Raw genomic sequence first — 16767 nt, 5'->3', positions numbered from 1 at the left:
CGACTACAAGCGTCAATCAGGTGTCTTTGCCTTGGGCATTCCACGCTTCCACAGCTACAGACGAAATCGCAACAAGTATCGCAATCACTCCTAGGAAAAGCGTTGCCAGTGTCGCGAGCTCTAGCAGGCTCCGTTGCTTGAGCCACGCGGCCATCGATCGGCATTGTTTTCGGTCATCCAACACCCCAACCAAGATCCGAAGGCGCGCACCCCAGTAATTGTATTGAGCAGCATAACCTCCAACGTGGTCAATCAGGTTGACTTCCAGACAACCCAGATCAAAGCTATGGCTTACAGCTATGGTACGACTAGCTGGATCGTCCCATGGAAATAGAAAGAGTTTGAGTGTGAGGAGCGTCTCTGTAACAAGCCTTTCGGGAATCACCTCGCTATACTACAGTCAGACTACCTAGGTATTAAGAACAAAGAAAGGCGTACTGACCGGCTGACTGTAGTGTTGGAACAGCTTTGACGCAGTTGCTCTTCTAGGAAGCCAACAAAATGGAAGACATAGACCGCCTTCGCCTCGGTATCGTAAAGCAGGTGCTTTCGAAGGTCGTCGGTTCCATATACTGTGACACCTACACGGTCGAGTGCTCCCACTGATGGTCTGGATGCTGTTCGAGATATTTCGCTAGATTGGCCACGTTCCGTTACAATGGGCAGCCTCGACTGTACGAACTCGCACGCTGAAATCCCGTCGTTCCAGTGGACTGGATCGAGCGTCGGATCCTGATAGTGTGGATTACACTCAGAACAATAGATCATCGTGATCACAGTGATGGCAAGATCGAACGCGCGCTTTTGGTCAGCAAGAGCGGGCTGCGGGTGACCGTAGGTCGAAAAGTGGTCTTCGATTAACTCTCGTCTTCTACGCCTGGGCTGATCTTTGACGAGGCGAACAATACCGAGTAAGTCGTGATGGTCGCGCAGCGCCCAGCATCGTTCACTCAGATCGGTAGGCGTACTCCACCTGGTGGTCTCGAAATAGAACTGAAGGTAGTGATCGAGTCGAGCTCTCCGTATCCAAGGGCATCCCGTCGCCACACAGTCTCCCTTGTTGTTGCAATCAGCACAATCTCGCCACCCGAATAGTCCCCGGTAGACCTCATCCTTCATGTCCACTGAAGGATTTTCCAAAGGAAATTGTGCCATGCATGGCAATATCTTGAACTCTGCGGCCATCAGAGCTCTGGAAGTTGACTGTGCGGGTAGTTTTGGACTTTTAAAGTTGACGAGTATGTAGCTGCAGGATTTCTTCAGCCTCATCACGTGTCCATGCCTTGCCACGTTGACTCCCAAGACTGGATCAACAGGATGAGGACCGACTACCTTGGCTGCAGATGCTGCAAAGCCTTCACGTTTAGGCCGGGGTATGACTGGAGCCACCATATGGGCGCGGCTGATTTTGTGCCAAGAGAACGCCTTTCCTTCACCGGTGCGATCTTGAGGCATGAACCCCGCTTTGGCAACCCATTTTTGCCCACTCGTCCCACGATCTGAGCTAGGTCGCAACTTCCTTTGCGTTCTTAATACCGTCTTTGTAGATGTTTTCGGTTCTTCCACGGACGTTGCATGAGGATAATGACGCACGAATTACAAGCCCTGAATTCTCATGGCGGCATCAGCTCAGGCCGAAACAACGAAAACTGTGTCTTACGTTCTGCACATAGCTCACAACACGCGGACGAGACAGCAAGAAAACGAGCTACCCCTTCTGTCGCTGACTCTGCCTATCAATCCATGACAACGAATGCGATTGAATCAACATTGACACCAGAACAGGCGCCAGCACAAACGCAATCGGAAGCTTACGAAATACCTGGAACAGACCTGTACATCTACAAGAAAGCGTATAACAAAGATGCGCTACGACATGGGCGTGGGGTCCGGCATGCGATCGAAGGAAAGATCCAGGAGGACGTGTTTGCGAAAGATCCGAGCCGACCAAGGGACGTTTCAATAGAGCTCAGAATGGTCGGCAAGACTTTCGATGCAGCCAAACTACATGTTCTCATCTTCTGCGCAGCAGACTTGGCAGAATCCCTCGAGGCGATTATAAAGCTACCGGTCGTATTCGAACTCCGACGCTCGAGCCGCGAAACGGTACCTCAGTTGGACATAACTGTAGTACCGAGGCCTATAAGATTAGCGAGCGACGACTTCACAATCGATGCTTGCGGTCAGAGAGCCTTTTTCGCTCGGCACAGAACCTACTGCGGAAGCCCGGTCATATTGCGGACAAATCTAAAGCAGCCTTCGCAGACCCTCGCCCGGAAAGCCACATTCGGAGGTGTACTCAAAGTCACCTATGGCAGTGGTGAGACTGGGTTTCATGGCATGACGGCTGGTCACGCAGTCAAAGAGTTGCTCCAAGAGTGTACTGCGGTACTACCTGGAATGCGTACGGAACCGTCTACGAAGCGGAACGGATTCGATCCTCTAGAGTGGATTGCCGATGATGACGTGCTCGGTCGCGTCTTGCTTCCCCCAGTATTCCCGGGTGTTGCTGCCGGTCGATCGACCTTGACGCATGACTGGGCCCTCTTCGATGTGGCTACTCTTTTGCCGAATATGGTCACTCGGATCCAACATGCGCCAGCCCACGAATCCGAAGGTCTTCAGGATCGGCCAATATTGATAGCCGAGAAACCACATTTCCCAGACGACATCTCAGCAGCAGTCCAGCTTCTAGGCGCCACGGAAGGTCCTCGCGACGGGGAGCTCTCTAGTCTTCCCGCAAGATTATGGCTTTCTCACAACGAGTGTTTTGTGGACGCATACATGCTGAATCTTGCGCAAGGTGATGGTCAGAACTCACTGTTAATATGTCTCATAGATTTATCGCTAACGGCATTGCATCAGTACACGAAGGTGACTCAGGTGCATGGGTTGTTCATGCGACTGCTCCTCATCTCTACGGCCACATCGTCGCTATAAACCCGTTTGGAGAAGCCTACATGATTCCTGCTCTCGGTACTTTCGAGAACATGCGAGAGTGCTTGGGAGCTATATCAGTGACGCTACCGACCGCTGCTGATCTGATTAGCGCGCACTCTTCAAAGTCGCAATATGATGAAGAAAGAGCGACTGCCGCTGCGCACAAAGTCGGTTCATTCGCCTCACGCTCTTGCTACTCAGAGTCGACGCTCAATTTCCAACACTCAACGTCGAACAAGGGAACACATGCAACTGACCATCCGTTACTCGATCTTAGTACAAAGTCTTGGAGCCCTAAATTCGCTACAGAGAGATATATCTCTGATGAACCGTATGGGAAGACAATGGGGAACTGGGTATTTTTTGGTCAACGGCGGGATGTCCTGGACACTTTGCTAGAAGATACGCACAGCCGTATAACTTCATTCCAAATACAAACGCTGAAGAGCTTCTGCCAACAAGGTCTTACCGCTCCTTCGAATTCAGACTCCATGAGCCGGATGGACCAGCAAGTGTGGTACTGGCATGCATGCTCGCGTGAGCATGACCGTCAACTTCCTCAATGGATACCTATCTCAGACCTTAGCCATACATTATGGGAGATTGTAAGTAAAGCATCTCATGTCATCACACTGAGATCATCTACTAATAGCCCTCCAGCATGAGTTCCGCTACAATTCGGCGTCTCACGGGCGACATCTGATGTGAGTAAATCCGCCAAACCTATCGTCCAAGTTCTTCGCTCATTTATCGCATAGATATGTCCCGCATTTAGAGCGCGAAGTTATCTTGGCACTTGCGAAGAGTGTATCATGCAATTTTGCCGAAGCGCTGCGAGCATGCATGGCTAAATTTGTTGTCCGGGAGATGTCATTGAGTGCGACAGTTCCTGTAAGCTGCAACGCAATCTCTGACAGCAGGTACTAACATATTGTTAGCGTGTAGGTTTTATGAAGTTCTGCATGGAGCTTTCTCTTCCTTATCTTACGCTGCGGGAAGTCCCTTCCACAACCCGGAACGATCGCAATACGGGGAAGGACACGAATGACCGGACTGACCTATCTTTTCTAAGCGCACCGGGTTCTACAATATTCTCAAACCATTCTCGTTGGATATTACGAGAAGCTACGACTTCTGTCATGATTTGCGGTACGAGTCATTTCCAATGGACAGGATATGCTTTCAGTGGCGGAGCACCGGTTGATGACGAGGTTCTCGGGGCTAATACCGAATTTGAGGGCGATTGTATCGAAGGAGAAACACCTCTGGAAGACCTGTTTGTAACTGGTGGCAAGCATCGAGCATCGGCCGAGCAAAACACGATTTGGGATCCGCGGGTATACTTCCTCCATTGTGTCGAGTCCCGCGTCGATTCGGCCTGCCAGGAGCTGACATACATCGTTGCGATCATCGAGGCGCGTACGAAACTATGGGTAGGTAGCCCAGATATCTTTCACAGCCACTTGAACTAATCTTCATATATATAAAGAGCCAAGATGCCCTCGCCAACTTTGGCACGACTTCATTCACAGATGGTCACGTACCGCTGGAAAGCTTGCGAAGAGTTTTGCTTCACGTACGGCAGGTGCTCTCTTCAACGGTACGTGCGTGGGACCAATTTGCAGGTCTTGGTGGTGACAAAGCCCTCTTCTCGGATGTGGAAAGTCCCGGTGGATGTCTAGCACTGCACATCATCAAGGAACATTTCGAAAAATTGCGATTGTTGGAAGCAAGAATGGACACCATGGATGAGTTCTGCAAGAACTGTTTCGAATCCGCAAGTCTTATATCCTGAACTCTCGAACGAAACCTAACCTTTGCAGTTTTCCATACGCTCTGAACTCGAGAAAAGGGTACAGCGCCGAAGAGCACATGAGCTCAATATGGAGACCAACCAGATCTCCTGGAAGATACAGATTCTGAACAGGAGAAGTACGGAGGCCGCTAGGGAGACGAGTAGGGGAATGAGAACAAATGTCTGGCTGTTCGCAGTAAGCTTACCCGGTATTATGCGCTGCTTAAGAAACACTACTAAGAGAGTGACCTAGATCACAACCCCGACCGTCTTGACCCTTCAGTACTTCACAGCTGACCGCAAGATCTTTGACTTTGATCGCACTCCAAAGACATTTGCTGTATCGCTATCTGTAATGATGCTAGCGTTGTCTGTACTACTTCTTCTCCTGTCTTATTTAGAGAAACTGTGTAATTTCGTATTCGCGGTGCTGAAGAAGAAGAAAGGATGGATTCATTCAACCGACGTGGAAGCCACGCTCTCTGGGACAGAGCTTCTTGGACTCGAATCGCATTCCCAATCATATTCGGAAAAAAGAAGAGTCTAGGAAGACGGTAAGTTGAGTTCTGAGATCCACGTAAAAGACTAGTTCAACATACCATCTTGCATGCTCCACCAATGCCATTGTATCTCAACAGAAACCGAGATCGCTTAAGCTACACTCGATTGGTCCATGTCAAGTTTCATGTATACAATCTATTTGGGACAAGTGTCCTTGTCTGCTGATTCTGCGCCCAGCAGTGGACTTGGGAGACACCACCATCTACTTAGGTACAATAAGGGTCTCTCTCGATAGTCTGCCGCAGCCCACGTGCAGTCCTGTGGCGCATCAGTTGGGCTAGACCTGATTGCGAGAAATCTCATCGAAAAACTCAACGCTGTAATGACCAACTCCAACTGCTGCGCCCTTGAGGTAATGGCGAGTATGCCATATAGGCGGGGAAGTGGCGCTTGTTGCCTAGCGGCGATCTCCACGTCGTGTGCGCGACACGCCCCCAGGGCTCTTCGCGTGGCCTGTCGCAATCACCCACGCGACGTGACTGCCTTTCTGTCTTGTACGTCGCGATACTTCCATGAGCCTCCACATCTCCTTTGCGACACACGAAAAAGTTACTCAGGTGTACCAAAGCGACAAAAGCGCACCTACATGAGCACAAGGATGACGCCTCCTAACTGTGCCGCAGTCCATCGCCCCCAGCGCCGCTCGTTGCAAGCACAACGCAACAGCCTCCTTCTCCTCCTCTTCCTCCCCATTGTTGCGTCGACACTCTCGGACAACTACACATGATGTTGCAAGCTTTCTGTAGTCACACTCTGGCTTACTTGAGAATCTAGCATCCTGCATGCGTCACCGAAGCCGTTCGCAATCAGCGCTCCACGTTTCCTCGCTGTACGATTGTTCATACGATCAATCCACTGCGTTCCTCCATCCTCGCTACGATCTCCGACCACACCTTACTTGTTGATGCAAAAAGGTGGATACACTGCTGCGGCTCATGCTGCATGCCAGCCTCCGCCTGCTTGCCGCCTCAGTCCACGACCGTCATAATATACTGCTGCAACAGTCCATTCCTCCACATACGACCATAGGATCATGAAAATTAGGCTTCCCGTCCGCTCAGCCATATACAAGCATGATACCGGCGGATTAGTAGTTAGGTGGGTGACCACTAGCGAATCCCCGCTGTTGTATGTTTTTGGCATTTTTTGCACCGTGGAACTTACCGCTCTTTTTTGCCAAACCGAGCGAGGAATGGACAAAGCGCAGGCGTGGGCTTATGATTACAAGGCAGCTCGTTCTCCTACAGCGCACTTACAGGCGAAGCATACCCTGAAGTGTGGAACGTTTCTCAACCTCAACCCAACGCCGCTATGTCATATCACGACAGCTACGAATTACCCAGAGAAGATGAGCACAATGTCAGCCCTGCATGGTTTGAGCGACAGAAGCAGCGTCCTGTCGAGAGCCATGACCCGAGCCTTCGCGACTGGCTTGCTACGGAGGTCGACGCATTGAAAGCATACCACGATGGCCACATTACTGCAGATGAGGCGGCATTGTCCATGACACACCCACTGTCCACCTCGCCTGTACCAGCATTAGGAGGCTATTCTGATCATCTCCTGGCTGTTGATAACCTATGGGGAGTTATCATAGACGCTCTCATGGAATGGCCATCCACACGTGTCCCGGAGATCTTTACGCTACTGAATGCGATCGCGAAGGCGCCGGGTAAGATCCACAAAGGCGAGGCTCTTAACCATGTGGGAGAACAGCTCATATGGGCAAAATTCCCGTACTTTGGCATGTCCTGGAACGAGAGCACTGGCGCAGACATCCAGCCAGGCCAAATTTGCCGGCAGTATTCCGACGCAACCTTGCTTGCATTGGCACGGAAATCTTATCTAAAGGGAAAAGATATCGAAGCCCAGTTGGTTGCGAAGCACGTGTTGAAGATGAATGAGGCTATGATTAAACTCATCATCCGAGCGCTCGAGAAAGAAATCGACCAGAGCGACGAGCAGCTTGCCACAGATGAAGCTGCTGCCTACGATCAAATCAAGCTGGACTTTCACATTCCCGCCGTCTCATTTATGCTCAAGTACAATGGGCGCGAAATCTACGACAAAGTTGTGACGAAGGGATTAGGGGATTGGTCAAGGGGTCAAATGCCAGACGAAGCAAGGGAATTCCAGAATGGAGCTGAGCGATGGTCGTTTTGGAGGAGACGTTTGGAGGAGTTGTCTCAAGGAGATTTCGATGACGAGGTAAAGGCCGCTGCACAGGCAAGCTTGGAGTACATGTCATCGGTCGTTTAGCATTACGAGACTTTATGAATGAAGAGACTGCAGCACAGGTTATGACACGTACCAAGCGAGGGATGTCAGTTCGTTCGCGGTGGAACATTGTAGCTTTGTTGGTCTCTGGTGAACCACAGCGAATTCTGAAATACATGTGGGCGCATTCGAAGACGTGCACGCTATGAGAATGCAGCCTCTTCGCCGTGTAATCGCTGGCAATTGAGCGCAGGGTCATTGGCCCACCCGCGGTTCCTCGCGAAGCGCAAGCCTCCCGCTACCAAGAACAGCACCCTCGGGAATTTTTGAAGAATGTATGGCACAGTCAAAGTCCCCGACTTCCGGCCATCGATTATCCCATCTCCCTTCATCACCTCCTTGCGGGTGACTTCCTTAAGCATGGTACGACTCAGCAGCGAGATGTCCACCCCGATAGCTACACCTCCCGCATCCGAGACAGGCGCACGCTCGCCAACCCGACCGGTCACCACCCCCGGCGGTGATGACAATACTATCACCAGCGTTCTGGGAACCATAGCTTTCATGTGCACCTTTTTTGTGCTCATTTTGAGCATTTACGTCACCCTATCCGGCACACCCGACGAGTCGCAGATATACTCGATCTGCTTATTGGAACTACCAGTTGAGCGCATACTCGCTCTTAATAGCCAGAGGAAGCACTAAGCATATACAGTTGTTCATGATAGTCCTTGTAGCTACCTCCGCCGCTTTCTCAAAACTCGCCTCTGCCACCCATCCAACGACCAATCGAGTATTCCTAGCTCTCCCTGTACCCCTCTTGGTTCACCTTGCCTCCTATGGCATCTACACTATTGTTCCCGATCCAGTCACACGCCTGCATGCGATATTCCTTGGGTTGCCTGTAAGCCTCGCCATATCAGACTGTCGCATGGTGTCCTAATGTCCGCAGTTTCTTCTATTCCTGATTTCAATGCTGATTTTCAGTGCTGTTTTCCCTTCTCCTACCCCTCGAATCGAGGCAAGTCCGCTGAATCTGATGGTATGAGGCACAGTGAGAGAGGCATCTGCGTTCAGCTCCACGTTTTGCGGATTCACGAAGCGGGTATTGCGGATCATGAGTGTTTATACGTCCCACAACCTCGACAGGTTGTACGAAGAGCCATCTTTGTACTCGTACGGGGAAGAAAAGGCACTGACAAGGAAGTGAGAAAACGCGTAGCTGTATTGTACGGCCGGTACACGTGGAGATTCTCGCTACCAAATGGCATTACCTTGAAATCTCTTCTCATACCAGTTTTAAAGATTCCGTCGCGTTCGATTCTCCTGTGTCTTCACAAATGACAACTACCAATTCTCACCCTATATCGAACTACGACGACATGACTCAGTCTAGATTCACCGGAAGCTGCGGCGCTCATCAACACGCCAGTACCAGCGGCTCATCACCTTTCCTCTCGCTACCTGCTGAGCTTCGGGTGGAGATTTATCGATCCATCCTCGTATCATCGGGGCCTGTCGTGCTACCTAGCGACGGCATCACCAGTTTTCGATCTTGCGATGGCAACCCTCGTGGTGTTGCCCTCTTACGCACTTGTACGCAAATCTACACCGAGACAACGAATGTCTTGTATGGCGAAAACCAGTTCCGAATCAGATCCGGGCGTATGGCTTGCGGCAGCCTACTTTGCCTCCCTCGATCCAGCTTCCGTCATCTCAAAGAGCTCACAATCCCGACACCTTTCCATGGATGTATTGGTCGCCCTCAGTTTGGGCGACAGCACTCATCGAACGTATCTAACTACGATCTGCAACCAGACTCCATCAATCCAGACCTCTGTCGGACGGATTTCCCATCTAATCACGCCATACGTCAGCTTCTCAATGCAATCGCCAACGCTCCGCAACTACATCAACTTAATCTGCTATTAGACAAACGCCGTGCGTACGAAAGCAGCTATGAAGTTTCACTGTACGCCTCACTTTCTGGGCGATACCACGCCTTCATCAACAACGAGGATGTTTGGGAAGATCTAGCAGGTCTATTGCGGGTTAAGAAGGCCTTACGGATCACAATCGTCCAGCACCACTATCCAGTCCCGCAATTCTTGTCCACAAAAGCAAAGCGATTCTTACGTGCTATGAGGTCTCGATTGGGGGTGTGGGATGTGCGTGGTATAGATGAGTATAAGACAGATTACTCGTGGAACGACTATAAGACTATACCTGCGGCGAGGGAGGAGGACAATCCCGATGAATGGCTACGGGCGGTTCGAACTCTCTTCGAAGACTAGCGGTGTCACTCATAGTATCCACGGCTCCTGTGGAAAGTGCACGTTGGTGGAAAGTACTAGGCTCTTACCACGTTTCGCTGTCATACCGGAGACGAACGAGTCAAACAAGACTGGCCCGTAAACAACAGTCTTATATACTATGCTCTTAATTAAACATCCACATTACAAGTCATTATCTATTCCAATTACACCAAAGTCGTGCTACACGAACAAAGGTCCGTACCCAGTTCCATCACCTCTTCCAATATCCGCCATCATCGGTTTCTCGTAAGCCACTCCATTGTTTGCTTCGCCCTCGGTAACTGGCAGCGGCATCTCCCTCCAGTGATCTTGAATCTTCCTTGCACTCTCCAAAAAGCGATCCTGAAGCGCCGTGTACCCAGGTATGGTAAGCTGCCAGTCTCGCTTCTTGAACTCTCCGTCAATCATAACATGCTTGATGTCGCCTACGTTCGCGTGCAACATAATGGCAGCGATCGGATCGGTCCAGCCAAGGACACTTGGAGCGCGCCCGTTCCATACCAGTAGGTCTGCTTTGGCTCCAGGTGCCAGGATACCAATGTCGGATCGTCGCAGTGCGAGCGCTCCGCTGCGAGTCGCAAGAAGGAAAGCCTGGTTGACAGACATGGGATTCTCGGCGGGAAGATGGCGTCGATCAACAACTTCGCGGTAGAAGATCTTCCTGACACTCTGGAGCCACAATCGCGCTTGTGTCAGTATATCCGACGAGAACGTGAAGTGTGTGTCGATGCCTAGAGCCGCTTGGTCCATGATGAGGTGGCTGTTTGGGTGCAGATGACCGTAGTGCATCTCAGACTCTGGGGTGGTGGATATGTAGTGATTGTACTGTCGCAGGAGTTGCGCGTCGGTCGCGCTGTGATAGCTGGCATGTGCGAAAACGATCGGGATGGATTGGTTGAGGAAGTCGAATTCGTGCAAGACCTCGGGAAAGTTTGGAGCGCCATAAACACCGCCGTTTGCGTGCGTTGAAACTACGGATACATTCTTCTCACTGGTAACAGTTAGTTATGTGCTCGTTCTCATGGGGTGGGTACTAACATTGCTAGATCAAGAATTGTGCGCGTTTGGTTCCTGTTGGTGCTAGCGAAACCATCGTATGAGATGCCTAGCTTTGTAGGCGAGCTGTCAAAGCGCGCATCGTTGACCAAGTCGCGGAAGAGGTCCATCTGCCCCTCGACGGTAAAGTTCGCATAGTCTTGGAAGTAGTAGGCAAATTCAGTCCGAACACCGCTCTCGAACGTCGCGTTCAGCGCCGCCATAGCGTGCGCTGCGGACCAGGTGCAATGAGGGTAGTCCAGAATGGTAGTGACACCGCCATTCAGGGCCTCGTACAACCCGACGAGCTGGCCAATGTACACATCCTCGGGCGTGAAAAATGTATTGGCGGGCGAGTCGGTTCCATAGCGTTCAAAGTATCGCATCAAGGTCGTGTTCGATCCCAGGGTCTTGAAGGCCGTTTGCCAACTATGACGATGAGTGTCTATGAAGCCTGGGGAGATGATGTCGTTGGTGGTATCGACGACCTCCAGGTCAGCCGGTAGAGTGCCATTATAGGATCCAGAGAAAACAGCGGTTATGGTGTCGTTCTCGACCAACACAGAACCGTTGCTGATAACATCGAGATGATTGGCAGAACTGTCCCAACCAATTACTGTCCCACCGGTAAACAGTGTTGCTGCCTTACCAAGCGAGACGCACGATGCGAACGCAAGGAGAGAAAGCCGGCCTGCACCACCAAAGATCATTCTGAAGGAGTTTGGTTAGACGTAACTTGGCTCTGCGGTTCCACCGCGACCAGCAACTTATACTCCATCGTCTACGCAATCTGATCTCCCGTCTGCTCGATCGTATCGTAGATGCCGACTCTTGGCCGACGCGTGTGAAAATTGTTCATCGAATTCATCGCTCTTCCACATTCCATGACGTTCAGCCAAGAACAGACCTTGGAAAAGCTTGGGAGAATCTTCACGATGGCCGCTTCGGCAGAGACGGAACACAATCGCTTAGGCCACCCGGAAGCAATGCCCGGTGGAGCTGGACCACAATGCAGTGTTTTCCGCACACGCCAGAGAGCGGTCAGCCTCTCTAGTGCAAAGGTCACATGCATCCAGCACTGGCCCTTCTCCTGAGTGCTTAAATACCGCTGTTCCCTCCTCTTTTATTCTGCATACTTACCTTCTTGCGATGACCCAGCTCAAAGATTGGGTTCATCTAACAGTCTCGTCTGCATTGCACAGCGCGGTATGGGACTGTTACGAGCTTCCTTCGGGGATCTCGGCGGGGCAATTTTTGCTGGTCTGCTTTCGAGCTTTTCATTGATCCCACTACCCTGGTGGTGGATTGAGGAAGAGTTTTCGTAGAATTGTGTGTGCGCGCGTGAAGATGCAGGGGTGAGGGCTGAAGCTATTCCCGGCGACAAAGGCTCGCCAAGGTTTCGCTGCGTCGAGCTGTAACGGAGTAAGGCCATAAATGTACGTCGTGACAGAAGACGCGAACGCACACAACTAGTGATCTATACCTAGGTAGTGACTTGGTCGCGCTCCGCGGGCTTTGTACCTGCCAACTGGGCGTTGCTTAGCTTGGCGCTGCCACATGGGGCGCCCATCGCTATCTCGAGATCATTGTGCGACCACCAAACCTTCGATGACTGTACGCGCACCTCTACGTCTGGCGGTATGGGCTGAAGGCCAATGAGCAAGCATGTACCATGATCTAGGAAAAGTTTTGCAGTTGGGGTCGTGGTTCTGTCTCGAATACTGCGACATGCGACCAACTGGAATGCGCCGAGCCTGCAGCGCCTGCACCACCCGAGGCCAATAACGACTTCACCTTCGCAAAGGACCGACCTACCCGAATACCAGTCGCCTGATCTCTTCTGTTCTCGCGATGTCATGTTGCCGCATTGCCGCATTGCCGCCTTTATCCAAGCTGCATCCTTCATAGGCGCGCGTATTCTTCGAGGAGTCAGATGACGTATGAAGGAGATCTCATACAGGCGTTCCGGTATCTCGGCACCTCCTTGTAAACGCACTACTAATGCTCAAGTTCTCTAAGTGCTTGAATTCACCAGAAGATCATTCCAATCACAACAAATCGCACATCCAACCATGAAAGACACCTTACCATCAAACCGCATAACGCTCAGAGTCCACAACAACATACCGTGGCGATACCTTTACATACCTGGTGTATATGCAATTCTTCTTGGAGGTCTCACGTTCTCTCACTCGTTTGATTACTGGACGATGGACCCTTATCCGGATAAGGCCATCGGTTGCTCGAACATTCTCGTCGGCGTTGTGGGTACGTTCCTAGTCTATATTGGTATCGGCGCTTGCATGGGCTGGTACTTCTTTAAGGATACACATTTTCGACGTGCGGCCGAAGTAGATCCAGCAACGATAGACGTTTCCGGAATGATTAGCGAGGAGAACTTCTGGAGAAACATCATACAACGCTACCCGTGGCGCTATGCGCAGAAGCTTGGTCTATCGCTAGTTATCCTCGCTCTTTTCATCATAGCTTACGGAGCGAATATGCATCGCAAGAACCCTGGATCAACAGACTGGACCACGGTCCTTCCGATTCGATCTGGTATCATGCTAGCCATTATCCTCAAACTGGCGGGCCTCGTTCTCTGCATGGGATGGCATGTATTCAAAGATATAGAGACAGGCGATACAGAAGATCAAGGTGAATTGGGACCTCATAGGACTTACAATGTCTCGACGTTGGGTTCCCCGAATGTCACAACCTTCGCCAACCCCTTCGCTCATCCATACTTGAGTGCTGTTCCTCCTGCAATATGTACTGGTTGTACATCGTATGGTGCTTTCGATGCCTCGGGCGTACTTACTCCTGGCGGGCCCATGGCTGTACGCCCTTTCGTATCATTGGCAATCGCTACTTGCCTGAACATTCTTTTAGTTGTCGTCGAATTCATGGGCAATTACAAAAACCGTGTGTCTGCCATGCAGGAAAGAATGGCTGAGATCGATATGCGCTTAGGAACGGATTGCGACAGGTCTGGAAAGATGGAAGAAAGGACCCAGTACTCGCGCACGACCTGACTTGTATCGCTATGGAGGCAAAGGGGGCCATGCTGGACTCCGCGAATGACCATGGATCGTCTACGCACTACTTAAAGGGTCATGAAGAGGCAGACTGCTTCTACACTGTTCATGGCGAAGACATTCGATGTGGGCATATCATGGGAAGTACACAGAGTAGGAAATGCAAGTCATGATCAAACCACAGTTTCACTTCGTGGAAACAGGATAGTCTCCATACTCAAGTATTGAGGTCAGATCGGGCTGGAATAGACGCAGTAGTAGTAGTAGCTCGTGATCACCTGGGGCGAGACAGATTGAGCAATCATTTGGTAACGGCCAGCTAAGCGCTGCTAGACAAATGCGGCGAGCACTCAAGTCTTCGGCGCGACCTACCTAGAGATGGTTGTATAGTACGACTCCAGATTTGCGAAAGCAGACACGTCGCAAACGTACCTAGGTACGCTTGGATGCTTGCAGAAGCCTCGGCCGAGCTCCAGCTCAGCACGCTAGCTGTCATCGCGCGCAATAGCCCGCACCCACCGAGAGCGTACATCGCGTTCGTTTTGGCCTACCTACGCACGAAACTTAAAGGATGATCTTCATGGCTGGAGTTTTTGGCTGGAGTCTCGTTGCCAATGTTTTAGACTTTGTCACGATGTGCGACGTGAGGGGCAGTACCCGATGTCGACACCGAATGGCAATCACCCCGCACGCCCGCACGTCCGGTGCCGCAGATCATGTACCGGTATATAGATGTACCAAAAGTACATGCCGACAGCACCTACTGTGTTACCGGATACGCGAAGCACTTCTTCTGTAAACCCGTACCACTATAATATCTCACCATGCCGCTGCCCACTGAAGTCGTCCAAAACCTGAAGCAGACCGTTGATGCAGCCTGCGCGGATCCGAAGACATCTGTCCCAGGAACTAGCGTCGTTGTTGTAGGGAAAGATGGCGAAGAACTCTTTGCGCACGCCGCTGGTCAACGTGGTGTTGCAAGCAACGAGAACATGACTCTCGACAACGTGTTTTGGATCGCATCCTGCACTAAGATGATCGCAGGGCTGGCCTGCATGCAGCTTGTTGAGCAAGGACAACTACACTTGGATGATGGAGACGAGATAGAGAGATTGGTTCCGGAGCTGAAAGAGACGAAAGTATTGCAAAAGGATGGTAGCCTGGTGGACAAGAAAAGGAAGATAACACTGAGAATGCTCTTGACGCATACCGGTACGAGGCCGTCCTCGCAAAGTTGAATCCTCTCACTAATCATGACCCACAGCTGGCTTTGGCTACACCTTCTTCAACGAATCTCTGTGTGCCGTATTGGACGGGTTTGATGAGTTCTCCGGAGACGTCAAGGACATACTTCAGCCGCTGACTTTTCAACCGGGCGAGGGCTGGCAGTACGGCGTAAACATCGACTTCGCTGGCCTGGCTCTCGAACGCAAGACTGGCATGTCGCTAAACGACTACTGCCTGAAGAACATCTACGAACCGCTAGGGTTGAAGAACATAACCATGTTCCCCAACGAGGATATGAAGAAGCGGCTGGCGTCCATGCATCAACGAAACCAAGATGGCAGCTTGGTCGAGCGAGACCATCTACTCCTCAAGCCCTTGAAAGCTTCGAGCAACGAGATTGGCGGCATCCTGAACAGCGGAGGCGCAGGTGCTTTCGCAACACCATCCGACTATGCGCGTAAGTTGCCCATAAAGCAATATGTATACGACACCACTGACAGAGTTTAAGAAATCATCGCAACGCTCCTCAACGACGGCAAGTCGGCCAAGACCGGCGTCCAACTCCTCAAGAAAGAGACGGTAGACCTCATGTTCACGAATCAGATATCACAGTTCCCCGACTTTGGTCGTCAGGGAATCCCAGCGGCCAAGCCTGACCTCACAAACGCTATTCCAGACATATACCCAGTGGAGGGTAAGCCTCCTCAAGGCTGGGGTCTGACGTTCATGCTGTCCAACGGAGGCCCGACTGGTCGGTCCAAGAGTACTGGGTTCTGGGCTGGGCTCCCGAACTGCTGGTGGTGGTGTGACAGAGAGAAGGGAGTCGGCGGGATCGTTTGCAGTCAGATCCTGCCGTTTGGCGATCCCAAAGTGCTTGGATTGTGGTTCGACGTTGAGACGCAGATCTACAAAGCCTTGGGGGCTTGATCGTATGTCATGTTGGGTGTCTCTGCTTATGCAGTCGGTCCGTTTTGTTTTGTCGGATTCGGCCGGATGGACGTGATCGTCATTGTCTTCATATCGAAACTCGCGTCAAATTGCACCCTGAGGACCGGCCGATCTTCTTGCTCTCTTTGTGTACTCTTTGAGAAACGTCAAAACCGCAACGTTGGGTCGAGAAACCTTGAGTTATGCTATGAGTGTAGTGCACATCACACCCCCACATCTTTTTAGCGTCATGTGTGGCATACAGGGTTGCATATGGGCGAGAGATAAGCCATGAACGGATACGGCGCACGAACATGTAAAGAACCTGTCGTTTGAGCTGCGATTCGAGCAGTCTTTCGTGCTGGCAAAGACGTTGAAAGCCGTCCGTGGCTGCCTGTGTGGGCCGATCCGATGCTCGTTCTCCGTAAGTAGCCTGCTTCGAAAGTTTCGGAACAGTCCGATCGCCAGTCGAGGGACCAATTATAACATGGATGGCTGCAAGCTCAGAGAATAGTGCCTAGGTCAGACCGAGCGTCCGGTACAAGCTGTCCCGTGAGCTGTCTGGATGCCGTTACAATGGAAGAGGCAGTGCTTCCTTTGGGGAGAAACAGGCAACTCAAGACAAGGAACATACGATGGAATAGCTTCGATCGACAGAAACGGCCGTGCAGCATCCATAATCGTCAGTGATGAGCCGGACTGAAGCTTGCGT

At 51.3% G+C, this 16767-nt stretch overlaps 5 protein-coding genes across 5 annotated transcripts; 4 read left to right on the top strand and 1 right to left on the bottom strand.

The window, feature by feature from the left end:
* Nucleotides 1-1743: 1743 nt before the first annotated feature.
* Nucleotides 1744-2940, top strand: J4E78_003028 (uncharacterized protein; the record flags this gene model as incomplete). The annotated part of the gene is made up of 1 exon (XM_049363671.1): nucleotides 1744-2940. The coding sequence occupies one exon, from the start codon at nucleotides 1744-1746 to the stop codon at nucleotides 2938-2940; it is 1197 nt and encodes a 398-aa protein (XP_049224336.1).
* Nucleotides 2941-4369: 1429 nt separating this feature from the next.
* On the top strand, nucleotides 4370-4735 carry J4E78_003027 (uncharacterized protein; the record flags this gene model as incomplete). The annotated part of the gene is made up of 3 exons (XM_049363670.1): nucleotides 4370-4373; nucleotides 4526-4540; nucleotides 4566-4735. The coding sequence occupies 3 exons, from the start codon at nucleotides 4370-4372 to the stop codon at nucleotides 4733-4735; spliced, it is 189 nt and encodes a 62-aa protein (XP_049224335.1).
* A 1872-nt stretch (nucleotides 4736-6607) lies between these two features.
* J4E78_003026 (uncharacterized protein) lies at nucleotides 6608-7555 on the top strand (the record flags this gene model as incomplete). The annotated part of the gene is made up of 1 exon (XM_049363669.1): nucleotides 6608-7555. The coding sequence occupies one exon, from the start codon at nucleotides 6608-6610 to the stop codon at nucleotides 7553-7555; it is 948 nt and encodes a 315-aa protein (XP_049224334.1).
* A 2453-nt stretch (nucleotides 7556-10008) lies between these two features.
* Nucleotides 10009-11573, bottom strand: J4E78_003025 (uncharacterized protein; the record flags this gene model as incomplete). The annotated part of the gene is made up of 2 exons (XM_049363668.1): nucleotides 10009-10819; nucleotides 10867-11573. 2 exons carry the CDS (start codon nucleotides 11571-11573, stop codon nucleotides 10009-10011), a joined length of 1518 nt encoding a protein of 505 aa, XP_049224333.1.
* Nucleotides 11574-14725: 3152 nt separating this feature from the next.
* J4E78_003024 (uncharacterized protein) lies at nucleotides 14726-16055 on the top strand (the record flags this gene model as incomplete). Its single annotated transcript, XM_049363667.1, has 3 exons — nucleotides 14726-15113; nucleotides 15166-15585; nucleotides 15637-16055. 3 exons carry the CDS (start codon nucleotides 14726-14728, stop codon nucleotides 16053-16055), a joined length of 1227 nt encoding a protein of 408 aa, XP_049224332.1.
* Nucleotides 16056-16767: the final 712 nt, after the last annotated feature.

Source organism: Alternaria triticimaculans, assembly GCF_023758025.1.
Source record: "Alternaria triticimaculans strain BMP 0046 chromosome Unknown scaffold_3, whole genome shotgun sequence".
NCBI lineage: Eukaryota > Fungi > Ascomycota > Dothideomycetes > Pleosporales > Pleosporaceae > Alternaria > Alternaria triticimaculans.
Note: the sequence above shows the minus strand (reverse complement) of the source record. Positions and strands in the feature narration are given on the sequence as shown.